Source organism: Engystomops pustulosus, chromosome 7 (assembly GCF_040894005.1).
Source record: "Engystomops pustulosus chromosome 7, aEngPut4.maternal, whole genome shotgun sequence".
NCBI lineage: Eukaryota > Metazoa > Chordata > Amphibia > Anura > Leptodactylidae > Engystomops > Engystomops pustulosus.
The window spans coordinates 155,338,531-155,363,278 of NC_092417.1; the positions used below are offsets into that span (position 1 = coordinate 155,338,531).

The following is a 24,748-nucleotide window of genomic DNA, read 5'->3' on the forward strand; positions in this document are numbered from 1 at the left end:
TTGATGGTGGCCATTTAGTTATGTAGCCGGAAAGAAATTCAAAGGGTCCGCTCATCCCTATGGTCTAGTTGCTCTAAAAAAAACTTTGTAGAGCAACTTAGTTTTTAAACTGTACAAAAACTTTTTGATAACATTTTGAAAGACAACAATTAGACAACTTCTTACAGAGAAAGTCCCTTTATTCCGTTCTGGCTCAATTCTGTTTGTGCACTTAAATAGCTGCACTATATAGTTGACCACTGCACCCAAACACCACATTGAACTATGAAGACACAGAAGTATGGCAACAACTTTTGTTGCAAGTTCATTTCATAGTTCATTTATTTATGTCCTCCTTGTTCACACTACAGAAAAAAAAATTACAAATATACTTAGAGGCCAAATGACACCCCCCGATAATTTGCAATGGACCGATCAAACAAGGCGCCAGACCACGTGGTTACTATAGCGTTTCCCGAACTCCGAGCGGCGCGTGGGTCATACCACTCTACTGGCAGGGGAGCACCGCGTGAGTGACTGCTCTCCAATGCCAGGCGATTGTTCTTCATGCGTCACGTCCGCTGGGGGTTCGGCCCGGTTGCTACGGTGATTGGTGGGGAGGTGTATGCGGGCTCTTCGCAGGAGGAAGTGACGTTGGTTCTCCAGAAGTAACAATCTCTTCTTCAGAAAAAAATTTCTGCTCTTCCCCGTGACCGGCAGATAGCCATCCTACGACCCCCGCTCCTACACAACCGTGCGGGGGCGCGCTCTATATAGAGAAGACCGAGTCACGTGACCCCCGCAGTGCACGTGACCGCCGACGTCACTGACATCCCGATCGCATTCTAGCTTCTACCGTGCGGGCGAGTGAGAGCTAGAGATGGCGGACGGCGGCCGCTCCTATGTCGGTAAGTGCCGTAGATGGGAGCGTCCTTCTAGTGGCTGATGTGACTCATCCGGGGGGTTTATTGGGCGATCTACGATGATGGAGCCGCGGAGGGTGAGGGGCGGCAGGGCCTGGACTGGAGGGGGAGGGGGTCATTATGGCGGCGGCCTGGGGATCTGTATACACTAACAGGTGGCTGTCTACAAGTAATGTTGTGGTGTCACAGAGTTACTGTATCTGTGTCATGGGGGTGCACAAGAAACTGAGTTACCCTAATGACTGTGAGGGAGAGGGCCGTGGGGACTGGATATTTGGGGGGAGCGACTGTGGGGACCTGGTAATTGGGGGGGGGGGGGGGAGCGACTGTGGGGACCTGGTATTTGGGGGGGAGCGACTGTGGGGACCTGGTATTTGGGGGGGGGGAGCGACTGTGGGGACCTGGTATTTGGGGGGGGGGAGCGACTGTGGGGACCTGGTATTTGGGGGGGGGAGCGACTGTGGGGACCTGGTATTTGGGGGGGGGGGGGAGCAACTGTGGGGACCTGGTATTTGGGGGGGGGGGGAGCGACTGTGGGGACCTGGTATTTGGGGGGGGGGAGCGACTGTGGGGACCTGGTATTTGGGGGGGGGAGCGACTGTGGGGACCTGGTATTTGGGGGGGGGGGGGAGCGACTGTGGGGACCTGGTATTTGGGGGGGGGGGGGAGCGACTGTGGGGACCTGGTATTTGGGGGGGGGGAGCGACTGTGGGGACCTGGTATTTGGGGGGGGGGGGGGAGCGACTGTGGGGACCTGGTATTTGGGGGGGCGGAGCGACTGTGGGGACCTGGTATTTGGGGGGGGGGGAGCGACTGTGGGGACCTGGTATTTGGGGGGGGGGGAGCGACTGTGGGGACCTGATATTTGGGGGGGGGAGCGACTGTGGGGACCTGGTATTTGGGGGGGGGGAGCGACTGTGGGGACCTGGTATTTGGGGGGGAGCAGCGACTGTGGGGACCTGGTATTTGGGGGGGAGCAGCGACTGTGGGGACCTGGTATTTGGGGGGGAGCAGCGACTGTGGGGACCTGGTATTTGGGGGGGGGGGAGCGACTGTGGGGACCTGGTATTTGGGGGGGGGAGCGACTGTGGGGACCTGGTATTTGGGGGGGGGAGCGACTGTGGGGACCTGGTATTTAGGGGGGGGGGGAGCGACTGTGGGGACCTGGTATTTAGGGGGGGGGGGGAGCGACTGTGGGGACCTGGTATTTGGGGGGGAGCAGCGACTGTGGGGACCTGGTATTTGGGGGGGGGGGGAGCGACTGTGGGGACCTGGTTTTTTTATGGGGGGGGGGGAGCAGCGACTGTGGGGACCTGGTATGTGGGGGTGGGGGAGCAGCGACTGTGGGGACCTGGTATTTGGGTTCTTCATGTACAGCTGCCTTGCCACAACTCCATATGTGTTACAAACGCTGGCACTGCCATGTGTTCAGTAGATATTGCTCCCCTGCTACACACCCAACTCTGTGTTCCAGGATACTTTATGTTCTGGGGGACACCATATCCTTGTATATAGGGAAGTGTGTGTCACCATTCAACTGTATATTGTACAGTATGTGTGTGTGTTGGGGGGTTATATGTCTTGTATATACTGCAGTATGTGGTGGTCACCATATCTCCTATATATTATATGGGGGGCATATCTCCTGTATATAGTGCAGTATGTCGGGGGGCACCATATCTCCTGTATATAGTGCAGCATGTCGGGGGGCACCAGATCTCCTGTATATAGTGCAGCATGTCAGGGGGCACCAGATCTCCTGTATATAGTGCAGCATGTCGGGGGGGGGGCACCAGATCTCCTGTATATAGTGCAGCATGTCGGGGGGCACCAGATCTCCTGTATATAGTGCAGCATGTCGGGGGGGGGCACCAGATCTCCTGTATATAGTGCAGCATGTCGGGGGGGGGGGGCACCAGATCTCCTGTATATAGTGCAGCATGTCGGGGGGGGGGGCACCAGATCTCCTGTATATAGTGCAGCATGTCGGGGGGGGGGCACCAGATCTCCTGTATATAGTGCAGCATGTCGGGGGGGGGGGCACCAGATCTCCTGTATATAGTGCAGCATGTCGGGGGGCACCAGATCTCCTGTATATAGTGCAGCATGTCGGGGGGCACCAGATCTCCTGTATATAGTGCAGCATGTCGGGGGGCACCAGATCTCCTGTATATAGTGCAGCATGTCGGGGGGGGCACCAGATCTCCTGTATATAGTGCAGCATGTCGGGGGGGCACCAGATCTCCTGTATATAGTGCAGCATGTCGGGGGGGCACCAGATCTCCTGTATATAGTGCAGCATGTCGGGGGGCACCAGATCTCCTGTATATAGTGCAGCATGTCGGGGGGCACCAGATCTCCTGTATATAGTGCAGCATGTCGGGGGGCACCAGATCTCCTGTATATAGTGCAGCATGTCGGGGGGCACCAGATCTCCTGTATATAGTGCAGCATGTCGGGGGGCACCAGATCTCCTGTATATAGTGCAGCATGTCGGGGGGCACCAGATCTCCTGTATATAGTGCAGCATGTCGGGGGGCACCAGATCTCCTGTATATAGTGCAGCATGTCGGGGGGCACCAGATCTCCTGTATATAGTGCAGCATGTCGGGGGGCACCAGATCTCCTGTGCATGTATATGATGCTGGTGATAAATGTACAGTGACTCTGATTTCCTAGTAGAACTATTGGTGACTTCTGGGAATATACACAGCCCCCGGGTTCCTGCTCCGCTGGGACGTGTTGTTTTGTCACTCTGCTGCACTGAGTATATAATAATCCACACACATAAAATCGGGAGGATCCCAGGGAACATTGGATACATAGTGATGACCTATCCTTATGGTGGGTCATCAGTGCTAGATGTGTGGGGGTCATCTGCTTCCCCCAATAATAAGCTGTAAGAACCAGCGGTGGCTTTGAGACGTCACTGCAATTCTTCTTTCAATATGGCTTATGTTAGCAAAGCGCAAACGTTTTCTAAAAACCTGAAGAACCACATGATATAGGACAGTGATGGCGAACCTATGGCACTGGTGCCAGAGGTGGCACTCTGAGCCCTTTCTGTGGGCACTCAGGCCATCACCAGAGAGGACTCCAGGTATCTTCCTGCAGTCCCAGACAGCCCAGTACTTGATGTGCACATAGCTATTTTAAAGTGCCAGCTGTACCTGGGACTATTTCTGCTTTATTGGTGTCCTCAGGGGCTGGTATCAATGAAAACTGTGACAGAGAAGGGAGTATAAATCACAAATTAAATTTCTGTGTTGGCACTTTGCGATAAATAAGCGGGTCTTTGTTGTAGTTTGGGCACTCGGTCTCTAAAAGGTTCACCATCACTGATATAGGATATGACATTGTGGCTGCTGCCAAGCCCTCAGCCCGGTGCCAATCCTGCCTGAGTCATGTGTTAGACTGGTTGCACTTCCTACTGGTTTATCAGCTCTGTGACCCGATGGCATTCCCCGGTGTCGGCTCATAGTACAGAGAAGGGACTTTTAGGATATCTTACACTTAGCACCTACTCTGTAGCAGTTGTGATTTATCAGAGTGGGAAAAAGCTTCAGGGAGCAGTGAGAGTCCAGCTAGTCCAGCAGTGTGCCAGTCCTCGTGCCAGTCCTCGTGTGTATAAGCTGAGGCATTACGTCAGGCCAAGCACTTAGACAGATAAAGCCGCAGTCACAGCCCATTACACTGAGCCGGGCTGTAACTAGTTCTAGCTGCTCCTCGCCATGACGCCGGTGACTCTCATTACTATGGTTTTATAATTGACTGCATTCTGAAGAGAAGACAATGCGTGCTCCTGAGCCAGCGCCGTATCATTATATCTCATGGTTACCTTCATGTCATGTCATCTCAGTGAATGGGAAATCTGCAGAAAAATATGATTTTTATTGATGAAGAATTTTTATACACTGTCAGCTTCTTATCCTCTGCTATATACTAAATAGTGGTGATTGTCCCAGTTGTTTTCCAGAATCCTGGCCCCTTCAACCAGCTGATTGTAGCAATACTCTAAGTCCCTTATGATGCATAACAGTGGTCCCAAATCGTGCGGATCAGCTACTAACAGTTAAATAGAACAGGCCTATATTACCCTGATGATTACACACATGCCCTGGGGGTGAGGGACATGCAACCCCTTTAAGATGGACCTTCATTCTGTTATCCAGGATCATTGTCACGTACTATACACTTTTCATTGGTTTCAGGTTGTTTTATACTTGTAAACCCTGTAATGTATGGTAATCTAACATCACAATGAAACCCGATAAACCAGGGACACTTACTCATAGATCCTGACATAGATCCATGACTGTGGTAATCTGCTTATATTTGTTACCCATGACCTCCTTCTTTCTAAAATCAACTTTTCAAATTATGCTAATGAAATGTAGCCATATGGGCTGTTACAATGATCAGAACACGTCTGTTTTCCGCCTGCGTATTCAAGCAGCAGAAAGTGCAAGGGGGGAGTTTAAAAGTGCTCCTGCACAGTGTAACAGCCTGTAAATCTACAGCAACGAGGGTCTCTGGTAACGCCCACCACCCCCAGGAGCTCATTTTAAAAATTGATTTTAGATGGAAGGACTCCATGGATAATAAATATAAGAGGATTACCAGAGTCACGGTGCCTGGATCTATGAGTAATGTCCCTGGTTTATCATGATGGATTTTGATAGTATTAGTGATTCAAATTTTTAATTCTTGGCATATCTGCTCGCAGTCCTTCTTACAAGATGAGTTTATCAGCTGTTTTTTTAGCTGCACAATCTGTTGGTAATCGGCCCCCCGTTGTGTGAAGTTGCCATAGAGATGAATAGACGACATCTATGGGGATATGATGAGTAGCAGGGGACGGTGACGTGCAGTGTTAAACTAGTAGTGCACGTGCCTTGTAGACATAACCGTACATAAACATACAGGATATTAATAAAATACGTGAATGCATTTGATTGACTTGGGTTTTGCTTTTTCAGCACTTAACAAGTTAGATAAAGTTTTGTGACTTTTCTGCAGCAAAGAAACCTGTACAGGTGGACTGGGTCACAGCAGCCGTATTCTGGGAATCAGTGTTACAGCGCGCTTCATGTTTCTAGATGTTCTGCAAAGTAACATATGGCAAAAAATGTTAGGGGTAAAGGGGAACACGATCCTTATGAAGGGACAGTGATCACCATATATTTGGTATCGGCTGCAATGTACCAGAACTGTTGTATTCGAAGGATTAAAGACAGCAGGCAGTATGTGCCACATGTACCGTGCCTATATAATGGTGCGTGCAGGTCCTGCGAGGTATCAATGCCAGCGTATTCCTTTAATTCTCTGACCTATGAAACCTTAGCCGCTGCGCTGTGTACACTTTGTGTTATTAATATTTGCAAGGTAAACTTTGGGAGATCAGCTGCTGCCTGGTATCATTTGGGGTTATTACTGGCCGCGGCCATGAATGGGGGTTTTATACTGTCTATAGATCTAGGGTTGTGATCACATTTGCAGCAGACATTTAAAGGGTTTGTCAAGTGCCAGTAGTGAGACCCCCCACAGATACAGAGAACAGGGGACCGTACCCCAAATGAATGAAGTGACAGGTCGATCATGTTCACTCTCTGTGGCACTGACAGAATAAGACTAGCACTTGGTTCCGCTATCTCCATCAGCGCCATAGACCTTTGTGACCAGCGACACGTTTCATTTGGGTTACAGTGGAACCCATTTTTGGAAACCATAGGTGCAGCTATATGTCACTATAAAACTGGTGTCCGCTCTCATGTACTGAAACTGTGCTGTAATGAGCTGCATGTTCTATTAGGACGTATAACGACAACATCCAATATCCAGCATATTCTATCTTATCCTACTATATAATGGTGTGTGCAGGTCCTGTGAGGCATCGAGGCATTCCTGCCCAATCTGCTCCCTGTTCCTCCACTGCTTCCAATTTTTGGCCTGTGCTAGACTACAAGTTCCCTGGGTGGTGGATGGTTTGGGGTTCACTGAATTTGCTTCATCCAATCAGTTACCTCCATGGACCAGTGGAGGTCCACTACCTATACTCAGGAGAGCCAGTTACTATAGTCCCTGAAAGTAACTCCAGATGAGCGGACCCACAGTCAGATTCGACCCAGACCTGGACCTCCCTGGCCGATCATAGCCTTGGCTATTTGCTAAGGGGTGTCAGTTTGCTGAATTGGCTGGTCGACTGGGAACCTGGCATTATGCCCTGGTCAGGTGGCAGAACCCAACTATCGGGTCCACTCACCTCTTATGACATCCATAAATCTGTAAAGCTCTGATTCCCGGCGCCCCATTGTTTGTTCCCGTCCCTGGCAAAGGAATGAACACAGCATAAAAATGGAAGTCTAGCTCCGTTTTCTGTGTAGTGGGCTAGTCTGGTAACTGCAGGTCATCTCACATTGAAGTTAGGCTAAATTCAGACGAAGGCGTGACCTCCATACCATAGCACGGCGGTCACAAGGGGCCTGGAAGAGGAGCTGCCCACCCCCGCCCCTCTCCACAGCAATGTATGGCGCATGGCGTCGTATTCTGGGGAAAGATGAGACAAGTGCCATCTTTTTTCCGGGTACAGAACGAGAAACACGTGCGGCACTGTACCGCTCCATACGGTGCTGTGCCCGTATTGCCGGCCTGTGGGGGATGCATATGCGACGTATATAATTCCCCCAATGGACGTCTGAATAGGAATAGAGGTGCAGTATCCCAAGTTTATTCTGTGATACTTACAGAACTGGAGGCAGCTGTAGTGGGGGGGGGGGGGGGGACGCATCTGAACCATATTGATCAGGTATTGAAAACCTATAAAACGTAACACTTGTTTAGGGATCCTTTACTGATGACCGGTATACCACTTGTACAGTGTATGGACACCTTCAATGGGTGGGAAGAGATGTATTTTTGATTCGCTACCCCACTCCTTCTGCGCAGTGACTTTCTATCTTTCCGATGTCTTTTGGGTGTCCGGTTAAGTTACACTTTGTTTAACCAAAATAGAAGCACGCTCATCGTTGACAGGAGGATATGTGGATGTAATTGCTTTGGTTTCTTTTAGTTTGTTTTGTAACACATGCAAACTTTTTTACAAATTTGTCCAAGCCGTCCCATGTAATGTCTGTCGCCACAGCCAAAATAAACCTTGCATATATTTTAGGTCTTCTGGTTTGAAGTGAACCCATCACTGAGAAAATGAAATCTGCAGGGAGCATCTTGCAGAGCAGGGGAAGCTAAGACTGTGCAAGCTATGTACAATCTGCTCAGCTCCTCCTGCTCTATAACATGCTGCCTGCAGATAGGACATTATGTACAATCTGCTCAGCTCCTCCTGCTCTATAACATGCTACCTGCAGATAGGACACTGTGTACAATATGCTCAGCTCCTCCTGCTCTATAACATGCTACCTGCAGATAGGATACTATGTACAATCTGCTCAGCTCCTCCTGCTCTATAACATGCTGCCTGTAGAAAGGGCATTATGTACAATCTGCTCAGCTCCTCCTGCTCTATAACATGCTGCCTGCACATTGTACAGTGAAAATGGAGTGGAGAAGGCCTGATTCACTGTGAGAGAGACCTTTTTGGTTTTTGAGCGATGGTCTTACGTGTGCACAACTTTGTATAGGGGATAAAATACTAACCAGTTAGCCTTGTATTATTATATCTTTGCTACCATAACCAGATAAATTTTAATAAAAATGTTTTTCCTCCAGATCATGATGACCGGTTTGGTGGAGGCCATTTCATGAAAAAACGGAAAGGACGTGGCCCCTTCCGGGTCAAAATGTACAGTGAAGGTCCAGAGTCCAGGTCAAAGTTTCAGAGCCGAGGTGGATACGCACCCAATCCTCGTTCCAGGTTGGATGATGAAGATGGAGATATTCCTATGAGTGAGGCACATGACTCCGGTCGCTCAAGATTGTAAGTAGACAAAGAAGGGTGAGCTGATATTTGGGGTATCAGGGGTAACTAAAAGAAACTTACCACCCACCCATTGAACTTGCTGAAATTCCTTTTCTTTGTGCCAAAACAACCCAATAAGATCTGCCACGTGTTAATCCACCTCTATGGATTTCTGACAACCACTTTAATCAAGATAATAATTATTAATATCAGTTCATTGGAGGTCTGACAACCACCAATCTGCTATTGAGTCCTACTGCCTAGAAGAAACACAGAACAAAACCACAAGAACGGCTCCGTTCTCTGTTTAGTGACCAAGCTGCCTTACTGCGGCTTAATTTCCATTAATTTAAGATAGTTACCTGATCCGGCCACAACAGAGAGAAAAGAGCTTCTCTTCCAGCATTGTTCTCTGTTTTGGCTTTGTATGCTGAAAGCAGGCAGAATCATTCAAAGGTTTGGGGCCGTTCCTGGGTAGTAAGATATGTCCACAATAACCTGATTGTATCCTGGATCCTTCCAGCAATCCTTACAGTCGTGGAGGGAGGAAAAAGGATGACAGACAAGCAAGAGACAGAATCAATGCCCATGGAAACTCTTCTAGAGACATGTCTCATCACCCAAGAAACGAACCTAGAGAGGATAAAAGCTGGTTCAAGGTCACGGTAAGTCAGGTGGCTAAAGGTTAAAAAAAACTGGGCCTGAATTATGGACCATGCAGATAGATGAGAGCTTGCTGATCAGTAGGGGGTCTGCTTACTAGAGGTTTCCTTAGTCTCTAAATACACTTCCACTTTATTCATTCATTGAATGCTGGAGGTATCAATGCTGTTCCAAAGCCCCATAAGACAATGGAACATGTGCTTTAATTTTTAGTTAGGGGAATCGTGACCCCACGCCCAAGTCATTGTTGGAATACCTACTGGTTCTATCTCAACAATCAACAAGTTCTACTTTTTTCCTGGATGGGAGACAATTCATTGAAACAACCGCAATGCTTCTCTCAGTCCAATGATTTGTTCATAAAAGCACATAATATAATCTAGAGTTTTCTTCATTTAAGGAAAGCTATAATCCATTTTTGTTTCTTCCAAAATCAGATTCCTCATGGGAAAAAATACGATAAGGGCTGGTTAATCGGTCTTCTGCAAAGTGCCTGTACCCTACCATTCACTCCTGTTGGTGTAAGTTGTCTCTCTCTTTTTTTTTTTTTTATTTTAACTAAAATAAATGCCAAAAATCATTTGTCATATTTTCATGTTACATTTTCTTTCTTTAGTATTTTTGCGATCATTCCCGGGCTCATTTTTATGTGGAGGACTCTGCGGTGGCCAAAGCTTTAAGACAGATTTCCCGGACGTTCACAGACCGAGAAAACTTCAAGGTAAGAATTTTGTAGTAAATGTTCACCAATACTACACTGGTGGCAACAAAAAAGTGGAGGTTATGCCAGTTGGGTCACTTCTTTTCTTTGCACCAGCTTTCCTACTGCCCATGCATAGTCTGCAGCTGATGGCATGTCCATGAGTAGCAGTTTTTGAAGTGGACCTGCATCTGTCACACGTTTATGGCATAGCCCGTGATTATGTCTCCCCTTAAGATTTCCAATGGTCTTCTAGGAGTGGAACAATAAAGTTCGGTAGCAAAATTCCCATATGCAGTAATACAGTTGTATTGCAGTATATGGTAGGAGTGATCAGACGCGCTGCAGTAATTTTCATGTATCTATTTCAGGTTACAATTTTGACACGTCCATGTCCACCACCTGAGATGCCAAAGAATTTGGCAGATGAAGAAATCCTACATTTAAAGGTATGTCACATAACAGTAATTGCTTGTTATCTGGACTGTTTAGAGGTAGCACTGGAATTTATTAAAGGGAACCTGTCACCAGGGGCCTCATTTTCACTATAGACAGGTTGCAGAATCCCATCAAACCTGCAATGCAAATCTGCCTTTTTCAAGCATTTGAATTAAAATATAATTGTGTGTTTTAACTTAACCTGGCTTCCTGACAAAATCCTCTGTGTAGTGCCAGGGGTTGAGCCTTGGTTTGGATGCATCTAAAAAAAAAAAAAACAAAAAAAAAACATGTGACTTACCTGTGCTGCAGACTCCTCAGCTTGGCCCCCACCTTTGTGCTTTTTTACAGCCAGCTCCTGCCTCCCCACTGATGTCAGCTTACCAGGCTGTGAGCTCTGCTCCTGTGAAGGAGCACAAAGGGGCGGGGGGTGGCTGAATGCTGAGGAGTTAACGGCACAGACAAGTCATGTGGTGTTCTTGGAAATGCATCCAAAGCAAAGCCAACCCCTAGGACTTCACAAAGGATTTTGTCAGGAAGCTAGGTAAAATTAAACATTACTGACAGTCTTTTTTTTTTTTTTTAGACTGTTTTAGTTGAAAGTAATGAATGGTACCTTGGAGTCTTTTATATAAGAGACTATGGGTGTTGTGGTCCCCCATCACTGGTTATGACCAGCTGGTCAGGTCTGGGTCCAAGAGAAATCTGTGAAAGTGAAACATTTTATTCCATCGCACCACTCCCCCCCCAAACATGATTAAACTTGTCTGGGAAGTTTCTGTGTTTAAATATTAAGGATATGTATGGTAGCATCAGATTTCCACATCCTCACAATGGGCGTAATGAAATTGTACCATTTTGAAGCGATACACTTTCTGGGCTTAAATAGCGATTCCTGTAGGAAGGTTTTATGGTAGTGAGTCATGGTAGGCATCATCCAGTAGTAACCAGAGAAATAATTTTTACTTACTAAAAACTAATTGCAAGGCAAGAAAACCGGGTGCAACACTAGATCTCTTAAAAGCAAGATCCCACCTATAAACCACCCAGTATATGGAAATAAGATCCTTTCATCTAGACATACTATGAAATCTCTCTAACCTCTCAGCTGATCCTGCCATACCTCACCCCTCCACCTTCTGCCCTGTATCTCTTCTAAACAGAGAGATAATCTTTTAACTAGGATTTTAAAATATATATATTTATAATAAAGCCATACTATCCTGGTTGGGAGGAATAGTGAAAGAATAGCGACATATTTTGGTAAATACACATTTTAGATCTATTTTTATTCAGAACTATCCCCATGAAAATACTAAAACCCTTCTATAATAAACGTAATGCCCGACTCAGGAAATTTACCTAAATGTCGCAGAATCTCCTTGGATATAATGACCAATACTAAAGACGCAGGTGGTTTGGGAGTACCCAACATGTATTAATAGACCAACTAATCCACCAATGGAAAAACTCCACATATAAAGCCTGGATAAAACTATAAACCAGACCTCAAAAACAGAATAATCTCCTAAATGTGGAGCCTCAGACTGTAGCTCTTGCAAGCAAGGCCCTCACTCTGATTGTTGCATATGACTGTTTGTTTGTGCTCTATAATGTCTTATTTCAACTTAGACATTACTAGCAACAATACTTCACCTTGCATATAACCACAAATATAGACGAGAAAAGCCATATATGATCATATCATCATATGCTCCAGTGGTTTCCGGAGTTTAAATGTAAAACATTTGAATGTATATTACCTCTTTTTGTGTACTGTATAACAAAAATGTTCAAAAAATTATTAAAAATGTAACATATGGAGGTATTGGAGATTTTGGGCCCCCTCTGTGCCATAGGCCATTAACCTGTATAATTGCCTCTCTGATGTTGTAGAACTGTATGCAGAAACGATATGATGGTGCCCAACAAGCTCTGAACATGAGATCCATTCGATTAGATCCAGGTAACCAGAAAATCATCTTTCTTCCCCCACACTTCTTTCCCACACCACACATCGCTTAATTCCCTTGCCTTTTGTTATAGACCTGATTGAAAACAAGGTAGACATCATCCTGAACCGGAAGAATTGTATGACCGCCATGCTGCAAATCATAGAAGAGAACGTACCAGAGGTGAGTTTCTGTCTTTTGTATGTGGACCATTTTATACCCAAAGCTGTGAGGCTTATGTGTGGATAGACGGCGAAATGCATACAACTTCAAAGTCATTGGTTTCTAATAATCTGGTTAATATGTAACTGACCATCTTGTTTTTCCATGTAACCAGCTGCTGTCCCTGGATCTCAGTAACAACAAACTCTATAAACTGGATCATCTGACAGATATTCACCTTAAAGCCCCAAATCTCAAGCTTATTAACCTGTCGGACAACTTGGTGAGTGCATTTTTTGAAGACTTTGTGTTACTATCCATTACAATTCCTTTTGTTTCAGTCCCATTGATGTGTTAAAAAAAACATATCAATTGGCAAAAACATTGCTCCTTACTGGATTCTTTCCTTCACTTTCCAGGGGGGTTCTTCCCAACTTATGAAATTATGAATAGGGGTTGACAAGCTTATTGGTGAAAATCTGACTGTTTGGACCCTCTGGTATAGCGATAATGGGATCCAGAGAATAGGATTTGATGTACATCCTCTTTAAAGGGGTTGTACCAACCATTTAAGTTGTCCTCTATCCACAGTGTAGGGGCTTATGAGCTGGTCAGTGAGGGTCCGTCTCCTGAGACTGGGATAATGGGAATCCTGTTCTTATAATGGGTGGAGTCATGGTCGCTCTGCTGCTCCACTCAGTGTGTTTTTTTTTTTTTTTTTTTTTTTTTTAATTTATTATTTTTTTTAAATTGCTTTATTGGCACAGAAATGAAACGGTACAGCATCACACAACAAGGAACATTAGCTGAGGGACATCAGAGATAAAATCATACATCACTATGCAATTATTCATCAAGTGTGATAGATGGCTGCTTTTGTGCAGAATTTAATAAACCCCTCCCCAACATATACATAGAACAGTAACCAGCCTGGTCGAGTGGTGTCACGGGAGCAATAAAGTTAAAGGGCTCCATTCAGTTCTATGAAAATGGCTGAGCACAGCGCTCGGGTTACTCCAGAACTGTTGTAGACGGTGGATAGAGCAGCAGGGCACACATATTCCCGTCCACTCCACCTCTCAGTCACTAGTGACAACAGGATCTTAATTCTTTGGATCACTGGAGGCCCCATTCCTGTGATTGATGGGAGACCAACTTCTGGAACCCTTGAATTACCTTTCATGGAGGTAGTGAAAATAACCCCCCTCCTCTTTCCTATGTACAGCTGAGGTCCGAAAAGGATCTGGATAAGATTAAAGGACTCAAACTGGAGATGCTTTGGCTAGATGGAAACCCACTCTGCAAATTCTTCAAAGACCAAAACCTATACATCAGGTCAGTCTGGCACTTGGCCCCAATCTGAAGAAACTGTGGTTGTAGTTTTTGTTGTAATTTACTGAGGTTGGGACCACTGTCTCTTCTCACCACACACACCCGGGGCAGACGTACATGTATCAGTCCATATCACCCATGTGTGTGGATCCCATTGACTACCAGTTGGCCCTCACATGTTTAGTCAAGTCTTATCCTGATAAAATTACTATGATTGATAAGATGTGCTAATATGTTTACCTATACCCAAGGCAGCATGTCACTTGCGGAGAGAAAGAGCTGCTCCTTATTTATGGTACTGAGATGTCAGCTTACGAAAGGGCATCATCAAACCTCCCGTGGCTTTGTATGCTGAGCCGCCTACATGATGAGACTCCAGCAGGGAGGGGGCACAGTTACTGGAGGCTTCTTACTACATATTATTTGGTATAATTAGTCTCTTGAGGCATACTGTAGTGTCCCCCATGGTATATGACCCTTCTATATATAGAACTGATCAGCCATATTGGCATAGAGCTACCTAATGTGATATTAACATTGCCTCATTTCTATAGCATAGTGTTTTAAACACACCTGCAACACCCCTATGTATTCCTTCCTGATGACAATCCTCAGTTATTCCTTCTTTTCCTCATTCCTTTGATCATCCATCTTCCATTGTATGTGACTCCTACCATGACACCTTCCTTCCTCGCTCCACATGATACAGCCTTTATCAGTCCGCTAAATTCTTTCCGGCTGCTCTATCCGGGTCTTCCTCCGGCTCCTCCCAATGCTCAATTTTCGCCTTTCGATCAAGATCACTTGTAGACCCGGTGTCCGCCAGTAAAGAACTCGCACTCTCCTCCCTCTTTTAAATTTTTTCGTATCGCACAGAGGCTGTCTGGTCTATGACGGGTAAGATTCCCCAGGCGGGAGCAACCTAAGGCAGACCTAACCACAGCCCAGAGAAGATGAAGACTGAAGCAGGAGGGCGGAGAGTTAAGCCCAAAGTGCGTCCTTGTGTATGTGTGTTAACCCTTGTGTGTCTGGAACCCTCCCTGCCAGGAGGGTGGGCTGTATGCCCTTAAAGACCTAAAGGGGTGGAAAATAATTCCTACAGATGGGCCTGGTAGTCCAGGCAGTAGCGCTCCCGTGCGGAGGAGCCGTAAAATGAAGTAACCCGTTTTTGAATGTGGAGCAAAGACCCTTATAATAGGGAGGAGCTGGAGGTGGATGGCGCCAGATGCAGCGTATGGTTTCCTAGTACTGGCACAGGCTGTACCCGTGGTCATCACCCCTCTCTCTTCCCTACTGGCATCTGCCACCTTCTTGCCATCCCATGCCACACATTGCCACATGCATATACATCCTCTTTCCATTGTCCTTCCTTATTTTATGTTTTTTGTTTTTCTGTATCATCACTTCTATATCTACTTCTTTTTTTATTATTTATTAGGATTGCCTCGAGGGTTTGCTTTTCACTGTGTTTGTATGGTAGCTCACTCTGATCAATGAGAACACCAAGGTGGTCAGAGTAATATGTCCCGGCCGGCCACGTACTTGTGCTCCCTCTCTCTTTGTCGTACTCTCTATATGACCCTGGCATTATCATGCCCTGCCCGCGCTGTGAGCTGACCTCCTTAGTATGACCACAGAGATTCTTCTCCTTGTTGCATATCAATACCGTTATCCACAGCAGATTTGTCACTGTGTTACATTTTACAGTCTGCTCTTGCATATTGTATCTGTGTGTGACAGTAGCCTGTATATGACGGATAAATAAACCCACAAATCCGATGGCTTTTATTCCCCACCTCGCACATAAGTGTGTCCTCCAGCAGAGACATGGCAGAGGGCAAGGCTGCAATTCTCCCTTCCCATTGCAGAGACCAGGGGTTCACCAGCACCTGCTGTCAGGGTATTGTAGAGGCTGTGGTGGGGTCTGGGTTTATGGTTTGCCGGAACTAATGTTCTCTGTGTTCCTGTTTTTGTCCGTGGACCTGCGGATTTTGCCCTGGATGACAGTGCCATGCGAGAACGATTTCCCAAACTCCTGCAACTGGTGAGATCAACGTGTATTATCTATGTAGGCATGTGATGCCTTGTCTATAGGCAGCTAAGTCAGTAAAATTAACTTCTTCTACTTCTTTTCTTATTCCTCTTAACTCTTCTACCTTCTTTTATCTTCTATTTTCTATTCCTTCTATTTTTTTTTTCTTTTTTCCACTCTTTTGTATTTATGTTCTTGAACAGGATGGACACGACCTTCCTCCACCGATCACATTTGATGTAGAAACCCCAACCACGCTCCCTCCTTGCAAGGTAAGATTTTGCTCAAAACTTAGGTAAGGTCCAGTTTCAGCAAATAATTGATATTGATTGTGTTTCTGTATGAATTCCTCATGGGTTTCTAGATCTTTGCTTGCTGTCATTCTATAGGAAGCTTCTTTGGTTACTTACAGTGGATACTGTCACATGCGTGCACGGCTTGTGATATCCCTGGTCATGTGATGTCACACAGGTGCACGGCTCGTTATACCCTTGGTCATGTGATGTCACACAGGTGCACGACTTGTGATTTCCCTGGTCATGTGATGTCACACAAGTGCACGGCTCTTTATATTCCCGGTCATGTGATTAGTCTCTTATATACCAAGCGATGCACCTATGTGACATTTATATAAAGGAAAAAGAAGCAAAGTCCAGCTCACCACTCAGACGAGATGTTCCCAGCGCACGGACACAAAATCCCCCATAGACTCAGGGCAGCAACGAAAATGTAGAAAAGATCCTATTGTTGTGCACTGTCTGCCTTGATTCAAGTTTTTAAAGAGGAACGAATAAAGAATATCAGCTATTTTTATACCTTACGTGTTTCCTGAAGCGCTGGTCTTTTCTACATTTTCGTTACCTATGTGACATTACATCACTAAGGAAACACACACAGTGAACAATGCTGTAATTCAATAAGAAGCTTCAAGCAGAGAAAGAAAAAAACCACAAGGAATAGATCTAGAAAGTATATTGGAAATTGTATAACTCTTCACTACACAAACATCGATTATTTGCTGAAAGTGGACGACCCCTTTAAGTTCACATACGTGCTTGAAAGTTGACCATAAAATGGAAAGCGTAATGAAAAGTAGAGATGGTTATGAACTGGGCTTTACTGATCAATGTCTTATAAGTGTCCATGTCTATTTTCAGGGAAGTTATCTTGCCACAGATGATATCAAAGCATTGATTTTGCGATTTCTTCAACAGTAAGTAGATCTGGACCTTCTTGTTAGACTTTCTTTAGCAATACATCACATCACTTAGACTTGAACAAACAGTGAGGGCCATTCCTGTATTCATTCTTGATGAAACCATTTGTGGCCCTTGCACTAAAGTTTTGCAGCATTGGGGATACTGGAGTGTAGTATCATATTTTCTGGACTTTATCATTCACACATTGGAGATTTAGGTTTGTTGTGACCTTTTATCTGGGGCTTCTATTTACACCACTCTTGTACCGGAGAGCCTCAAGACAAGAAAAGGAGGTACCTACAGACTGCCGAAAGATTAAGATCTTGCCCCCCCTTTTTCAGTGTTTTCTATTATATTTTGGTGGGGAAGACGATACAAGGTGCTTTGAAAGATTGTAGTCTGATCACTGCCATGACCAATTCCATCAAACTTTTTTTTATTACTTTTCTTCTTCTGCCTCCAATCCTGTATTTTATACACTTGAATCCCTGTAGATATTACGCCTGCTATGATGGTGACGATCGCCAGGGTCTCCTAAACGTTTATCACGATGAAGCTTGCTGCTCGCTCAGCATTCCTGGCCCGATTGGACAGAATCCCTCCAGGTCAGTAATTTTCCTTCCCCGCAGAATTTTTTTTTTTCCTCTGTGTTCTCTCTAATGTGACGTCTCTCTACATAGGAGCAGTCTTGGAGATTATTTTAACAGCAGCAGAAATATTAAAAGATTGCGTGATCCTGGTAAGAATTGAGATTTCTATTATTATTGTTGTTCAGCTATTTCTGCAGGATGAGAATTACTGGTGTTAAAGCAAAGCTGCTCAATTCTGGTCTTACTTTTCCCCCCTAGCATTGCGCTATAAGCTGCTAAAGCACAAACGCCTTAGTGTTGTCAGCTTCCTGAATGAGCTGCCTCGTACACAGCACGACCTCAACTCCTTTGTTGTGGACGTCACTGCTCAGACCGTAAGTTTAAGTTTTTTATACCTTTATTTATTTTATTTTTTTAAATGATATATTTCTTTATAATTTTCAGCATAATGCAATAACTTGTACATTAACTTTAAAGTATTTAATTGACTGTAACTCGCCTGTTACCCTTCCTTCTAAAAGGGAAGATCAATTCTCTCAACATAGCCCATATGGAGGGGGTCCCCAACTTACATACGACCCCTAGTTACAAATGGACCTCTGGATGTTGGTAATTTACTGTACATTAGCCCTAGGTTACGATGATTATCTGTAACTTTAATCAAAGGTGTTTGCAATTAAGCGTTATTGTTAATCCTGGTTCTTATGACAACCCAAAAGTTTTAAAATCCAATTGTCACAGAGACCAAAAAAATTTTGTCTTGAGTTACAATTATAAAATCTACAGTTCCGACTTGCATACAACCGAATTAAGAACAAACCTAAAGAACCTTTCTTGTATGTAACACATATATGTATAGGCAGCCCCTGGGTTACGTATAAGACGTTCTCTAGGTTTGTTCTTAATTAGAATTTGTATGTAAATCGGAACTGTATATTTTATAACTGTAAACCCAGACAAAATCATTTTTTTTTTTTCTCTGTGACACTTGGATTTTAAAACGTTTTATTGTCATAAGAACCAGGATTAACAAATCTTAAATGCAAACACCTTTGATAATTCTGGCTGCATCCACACGTCTGGTGCGGTGGAGAGGAGGAATAGTATCATTCTCCCCGTAGAGAATAGTAGCGCATGCTGTGCTTACGGCAAAAAGATAGAGCAAGTTCTATCTTTTTTGCGCCCACAGCGGAGCCCGGGCACCATAGACAACTATGGGGGACGTATATGTGGGACGTTTGTGCATAGGTCCTTACAGCTGATCATTGTAGCATGGGACTAAAGTACAGTTTATTACCAACATTCAGAGGGCTGTTAGTAACTAGGGGTCGTCTATAAGATGGGGACCACCTGTATATATGTAGTATGGCCGTCCGCTGCACATAACACTGCCACTGTGTAATGGCCACATGATTTTGTAGGGAAGTCTGAAGTGTTGCGTTAAAATACCCTTGGCAATTTTGGGTGGAAATGGTTAGGGCCTCTTGCAGTGACCATAACTCTGCACTCTTGATATCATCAGTTACATATCACTAATGGGGTGTTTTTTCTTTCTTTTCAGCCTACGCTACTGAGTTTTGTTGTGAATGGGGTATTTAAAGGTGAGAGACTTGAAGTGGAAAGGTGACCTGTCCCGTAATATAACATAATGTCTCATTCTGCTGCGAAAATCTGTGCTGAATTCCACCTAGCAGTGAGATCATTAAGTGGTCATCAGGACCTTTTATCAAAAACGTGTCTACATTTTGGGTCTCACTACAAACATTCATACGGCTGTGTAGAATAATGAATACATATGCAGCAAGCTCCCCCCGTGTGGTGCCAACATACGGAATTAATTCTTCATACTTAATGGGGCTTCAAAAACCTGGCTGCTTTCTTTCAGAAACTGCGCCGCACCTGACCATGGTATTGTAGATCAGCTGTATATAGATGAATGAAGATTAACTGCAATACCAATAACTACGCCACCTGTGGACATGAAAGGGGATGTTTTTGGAAGAAAGCAGCCATGTTTTTCATCCTCTGAACAAACCCTGTGTTTGTGACCATAAAGAAGTCGTAATGGAAAAGTGATTATGTTGGTTCTTGCTTGTCAAACCATAAGGGGACTGTGCCAAAATAGACTCTTCTCCCCTTCCCATAATGTCTAGTACGACCCAGACAACCACAAGCATGATGTGGATTGGGGTGAAAGGCTACCTACACCTGAACATTGTCTTTCTTTGGCCTCTCATGCACGTATATGAAGTTACAGCCCAGGCTGCAATTTTTTTGGAGCTGGTCCTATTCCTGCCCATTTTCGCAGTCTTTTCTGCCGTTATCGGCGGAGGAGCGGACCACACAGACCACGTGTTACCAGGAGGCGTACATGGATGCTCAGGAGCCAGAGCCGACCTGCGGATAAGAATCTGTTATGGCACATGTCATTGCAGTTTTAGAATAACTAGGGGCCACTTGCACTGAAACACATATTTTCTTACTCCTTTTAGTTGAGGGGCAATCAAATGATCCTGTTCGTGCATTCTCACGGGTCTTCATAGCTGTGCCAGGTCCTGATGGAGGGTAAGTCAGAATTTATCTCTTCATTTTTCTATTACAGAACTGCTGGCTGCAGTAAAGTGTTGTATGTGCATCCTCAGACACTTTGAGCCCAAATCTTTTTACCTTTTGACCTCTCTTAAGTGACCCTTTCTCATTAAGCCATAACCACCTCCCCTGCGGGAAGTGACAGACAGGATTGTATATGTCTCTCTGGAAGGGCTCTACTTCTAGGGAAGTTAATTGTAACTTTTACGGAATCTATCCTATTATATGTCATATAACTTTTTTCATAACCCTTTATTTGTAATCCTCAGGCTCCTCCTAGTGAACGACGAGCAGTTTATCAGGAATGCCAGTACAGAGGAGATTAGGAAGGCATTTGCCACACCAGCGCCCACCCCTTCCAGCAGCCCCGTACCCGTGCTGGCACCAGCGCCCCAAGAAATAGTGCAAGCGTTCTCCGTGTTCTCCGGGATGAATGCGGAATGGGCTCAGAAGTAAGATTTTACATCTCTGTCCAGCAAATGTGTCAAAAGGAGCGAATCCTATCAAAGCCTCTTGGGCGGAATCACTCTTGATACATTGTATGAGCCATATTATAGCAGTCAGAAAATGTTCAGTACATTATCCTTCTATAATCCTACATCTTCTCTATCAGGTGTCTTCAAGACAATGGATGGGACTTCGACCAGGCAGCAAATATTTTTTTGAAGCTAAAGGTAAGAAAATTAGAAGAACTTGGGTGCAGAACAGTCCGGATGTTGTCTGGTATTAAAGAGGTTGTCCCATTATATAAGTTATTAGAGTAGATAAGGCTGATAAGGGTAGAGCTGTTGGGACCCCCCACGTATCCCCAGCAGGGAAGAAGCAGCAGGGCGAGCATACACTCCACTTGTATGGCAAAGATGAAAAGCGCCGAGCACAGCTCCCATTGACATGGAATAGCAGGGAATCGATCTAGACATTAGTGAGAAAGGGATCACCATTTTCTAGATTGCTAGGGGTTGTTGTGAATGGTGAGGGTCCAACTGCTGGGGACCCCCCTTACCAATCAGCTAGTTATCCCTTATACTGCAAGGGCAATCCCCTTTCAAACTGAAAGGGTCCACTCACAACTTAGGAATAGGTACAGTGCTGTATGTTAGGGGGGGAGCAGCCATGCTGATCTAATAATGTTCACCCCCCTTAAAGAACGCATAGAGTAAGTAGAAGTGGTGCACATTTGGGTACGAGACACTTCTTGATATCTTTTTTTTATGGAAATGTACAAAGTTTTTAGATCCGTAACCTGTTTTATTTCCCATTTGCAGACAGAGGGTAAAATCCCTGAAGTTGCCTTCATCAAGTGAACTCTCCACCTTCAGTCCTTCCTTGGTCGTTTTTAAAAAGGTTTCATGTAAATGCCATAAAAACTATTTCGGGATACAAGGACACGAGTGTTTTAATTCCCGTCTGACTGGGGCCCGATACCAGTTGTTCTTATACCAACCAACCTCCAACAACAGGACAATCTACACTTGTACATATATTTTGTTGCCCCCCCATACCCCAATATAAGGATCAGATGAAGAATACTAATGCCGTGCTCCATGCAATGTGTCACATTTTTCCTGGATCTTTCCAGTTGCCAGTAATTGTTATTTTTCAAGGTGCGACAATGAATGATTCGCAATATTTGGCATTTGATGGACACGTGATGCCCAAATATTCCAGGAGGGGGGGGGGGGCGTTATACAGCATCATGAATTGGTTTACTGACATCACAGAATTGGCCCCAAAGAATAAGCCCATAGGAACTCGTCAGACTCCTGCGCGTTGGAAGCCGCCGGCTGATTCCTTTCTGTAGGTTTATTTTTGTGGGGCTGACACGCTGCTCATACCCCAATCTTACACAACTGACCCTCCCCTGTGTATAGCAACGGGGGGGGGGGGGGGGGGGTCACAATGTACAGTGCTCCCACTGAAGATTTCCATGTAGTTTTTTTAAGTTTTTTTTTTTTTCTTTTATTACAATAAATCTGTTTATTTATATTGACAAACGGAACGCAAAAAAAAAAAAAAAATGTATTTCAGAAAACAACAAACACTGAACGCGGCGCTTTGTATTTTGTAGGTTTCGTTGCTGCGATGCTTTACACATATCCGTTCAATCCACACCCAATATATTTGTGTCCTATAGTTTTATTACCTGTAATCTAGTTTTAATTGGCTTGTGTTTTTTTTTTTTTTTTTTTTTTATTTATATGTTTTGGGGGTTTTTTAGTATTTTTTTTTTTTTTCTTCTTTTACTATAACTTGTCTATAAGAAGTATTTTTCACAGAACCACTTACGGGAAAGTTACAGTTCTCGGGCTGGGTTGAAAGGGTGAGGGGCTCTCTTGACAGTGAGTGATGTGTGTGTGCTGATTGGGGGAGGTCAGGGGTCAAATGGGGGATTATTTGGGATGTGCAAAGTTCTGTATTTTATGTGGTTGAGAGTTGCGTGTGGATATGTATGTCTGCGCTGATACTAATCTATCTATGATTCCACATCACTGTGATCAGATAAGGCAATTATTAATCATTTAGTTCATTTTCTTAAAAAAAAAAAAAACCAAAAATTCTACATGAAACCCCGAGAACGAGGGCTAAATTTAGTTACTATGAATTCATTTTTCTATATGTAAATTGCCATCTCTGTGTCCCAGTGATTGCTGAGATGTTCCTTCTATGTGTGCACCCAGCTTTTAGGGTGCCTTTACATACATCGGGGATCTATAGATTGTTGGTTGCAACATCTTTTGCTCCAGCATGAAGCTATGGAGCCCCGGATGGGTGCTGGGTGCTACCTCCAGCATGGCTCCACCTCATTAGAGCTATGTAAAGGCGCCCTAGCAGTAGTGATGTGTAATATCCTAATGTAAACCTTGTACTCAGACTGGACACAATGGAGATCTCCTCCTTATCCTTCCTTTCTAGTATACACCAAGCCTGTGCGAGTCTATGAAATGGAATATCTCGTGTACAGAAGCCTCCGTTATCTTGTCAATTTATCTTTGTGTTTTTGCAAATCCTGGGTTGTCTGGTTTTAGGCAAAATGGGTCAAAATGATGGAAGATGCAGAAATGGGTGGTTTATATTTTGGTTTGGGGCTGGGGGTGACTTGAATGGGGCCGGGTGTATGTCTGCATGAATGTGTAGTTCTGGAGTGCAATCTGGACGTGTCTGTGGTGGGTGGGCTGCAATCTGGACGTGTCTGTGGTGGGTGTGCTGCAATCTTGGACGTGTCTGTTGTGGGTGGGCTGCAATCTGGACGTGTGTAATGGTGGGTGGGCTGCAATCTGGACGTGTGTTTGTGTGTGTGATGGAGGGTGGGCTGCAATCTGGACGTGTGTGTGTGTAATGGAGGGTGGGCTGCAATCTGGACGTGTGTGTGTAATGGAGGGTGGGCTGCAATCTGGACGTGTGTGTGTGTGTAATGAAGGGTGGGCTGCAATCGTGGACGTGTCTGGTAGGTGGGCTGCAATCGTGGACGTGTGATGGAGGGTGGGCTGCAATCTGGACACGTGTGTAATGGGTGGTCATCCGCTCGGTCCCTTCTCTGCCCATCGTTCCAGTAATTTTGGCAGTGGATGGTTTGAGCTTTTTCTATACAGTTTTCAACAGAATGTACAGAATTAGATAAACACGGCTGCTGCCTTCCACAAACTGTGAGACCCCCAGCGCAGGTTTGGTGTGATGTCACAGTAGAAGTCTGCACTAATCCTGTTTTTTGGAAGAGGTCGGCCTTGCTTTTCTAATTTAGTAGAACTCCTTTAACTTTGTAGCTTGGGTTGTGTCATCTACATTCCCCATGAATGATATTTATGTGTCCGATATTGTGGCATTAATGTTCATTGACCTGTATTATGTATGATTTATAGCGCTACACAATGCAGTGCCCCCTACTGGTCATACTGTAGCACTGCACTGGTCATATCTCACAGACAACTCAACGTCATTTCCCAAACATTAACTAACCAAGACCTTGCATTGCCGTTTACTCTCCAGATCCGAGCTCTGGTTTCTGTCGGCAGGAATGATTATTTTTGGTTGGCCCTTCTAGTGCCTCTATTTTGTTGGAAACTCCTCTTGTTCCTTTCAGAGCAGACACTACCAATAACTTTGTGTATGATTCTTCCTCCCTAATGGAAATGTTCATAATTTGTATCTGCCTTCCCCCGAGTCCGTCACATTGTAACAAATTCTGATTTATTTTGTATCGCAACATTGACCTGTATAAAGTAAACGAGCTCACTGTGAAATGTTTCAATAAATGTTATTTTTTCTTTGATAAAAAA

At 44.8% G+C, this 24,748-nt stretch overlaps 1 protein-coding gene across 1 annotated transcript; it reads left to right on the forward strand.

Annotated features, from left to right (window-relative positions):
- Positions 1–710: 710 nt before the first annotated feature.
- On the forward strand, positions 711–24,748 carry NXF1 (nuclear RNA export factor 1). The gene is made up of 21 exons (XM_072118455.1): positions 711–887; positions 8,628–8,835; positions 9,341–9,482; positions 9,918–10,001; positions 10,097–10,201; positions 10,552–10,629; positions 12,515–12,584; positions 12,665–12,753; positions 12,908–13,015; positions 13,958–14,067; positions 16,072–16,108; positions 16,300–16,368; positions 17,254–17,309; positions 17,790–17,900; positions 17,976–18,034; positions 18,144–18,259; positions 19,447–19,486; positions 20,378–20,450; positions 20,744–20,926; positions 21,088–21,148; positions 21,740–24,748. Exons 1-21 carry the CDS (start codon positions 860–862, stop codon positions 21,776–21,778), a joined length of 1,866 nt encoding a protein of 621 aa, XP_071974556.1. The 5' UTR covers positions 711–859; the 3' UTR covers positions 21,779–24,748.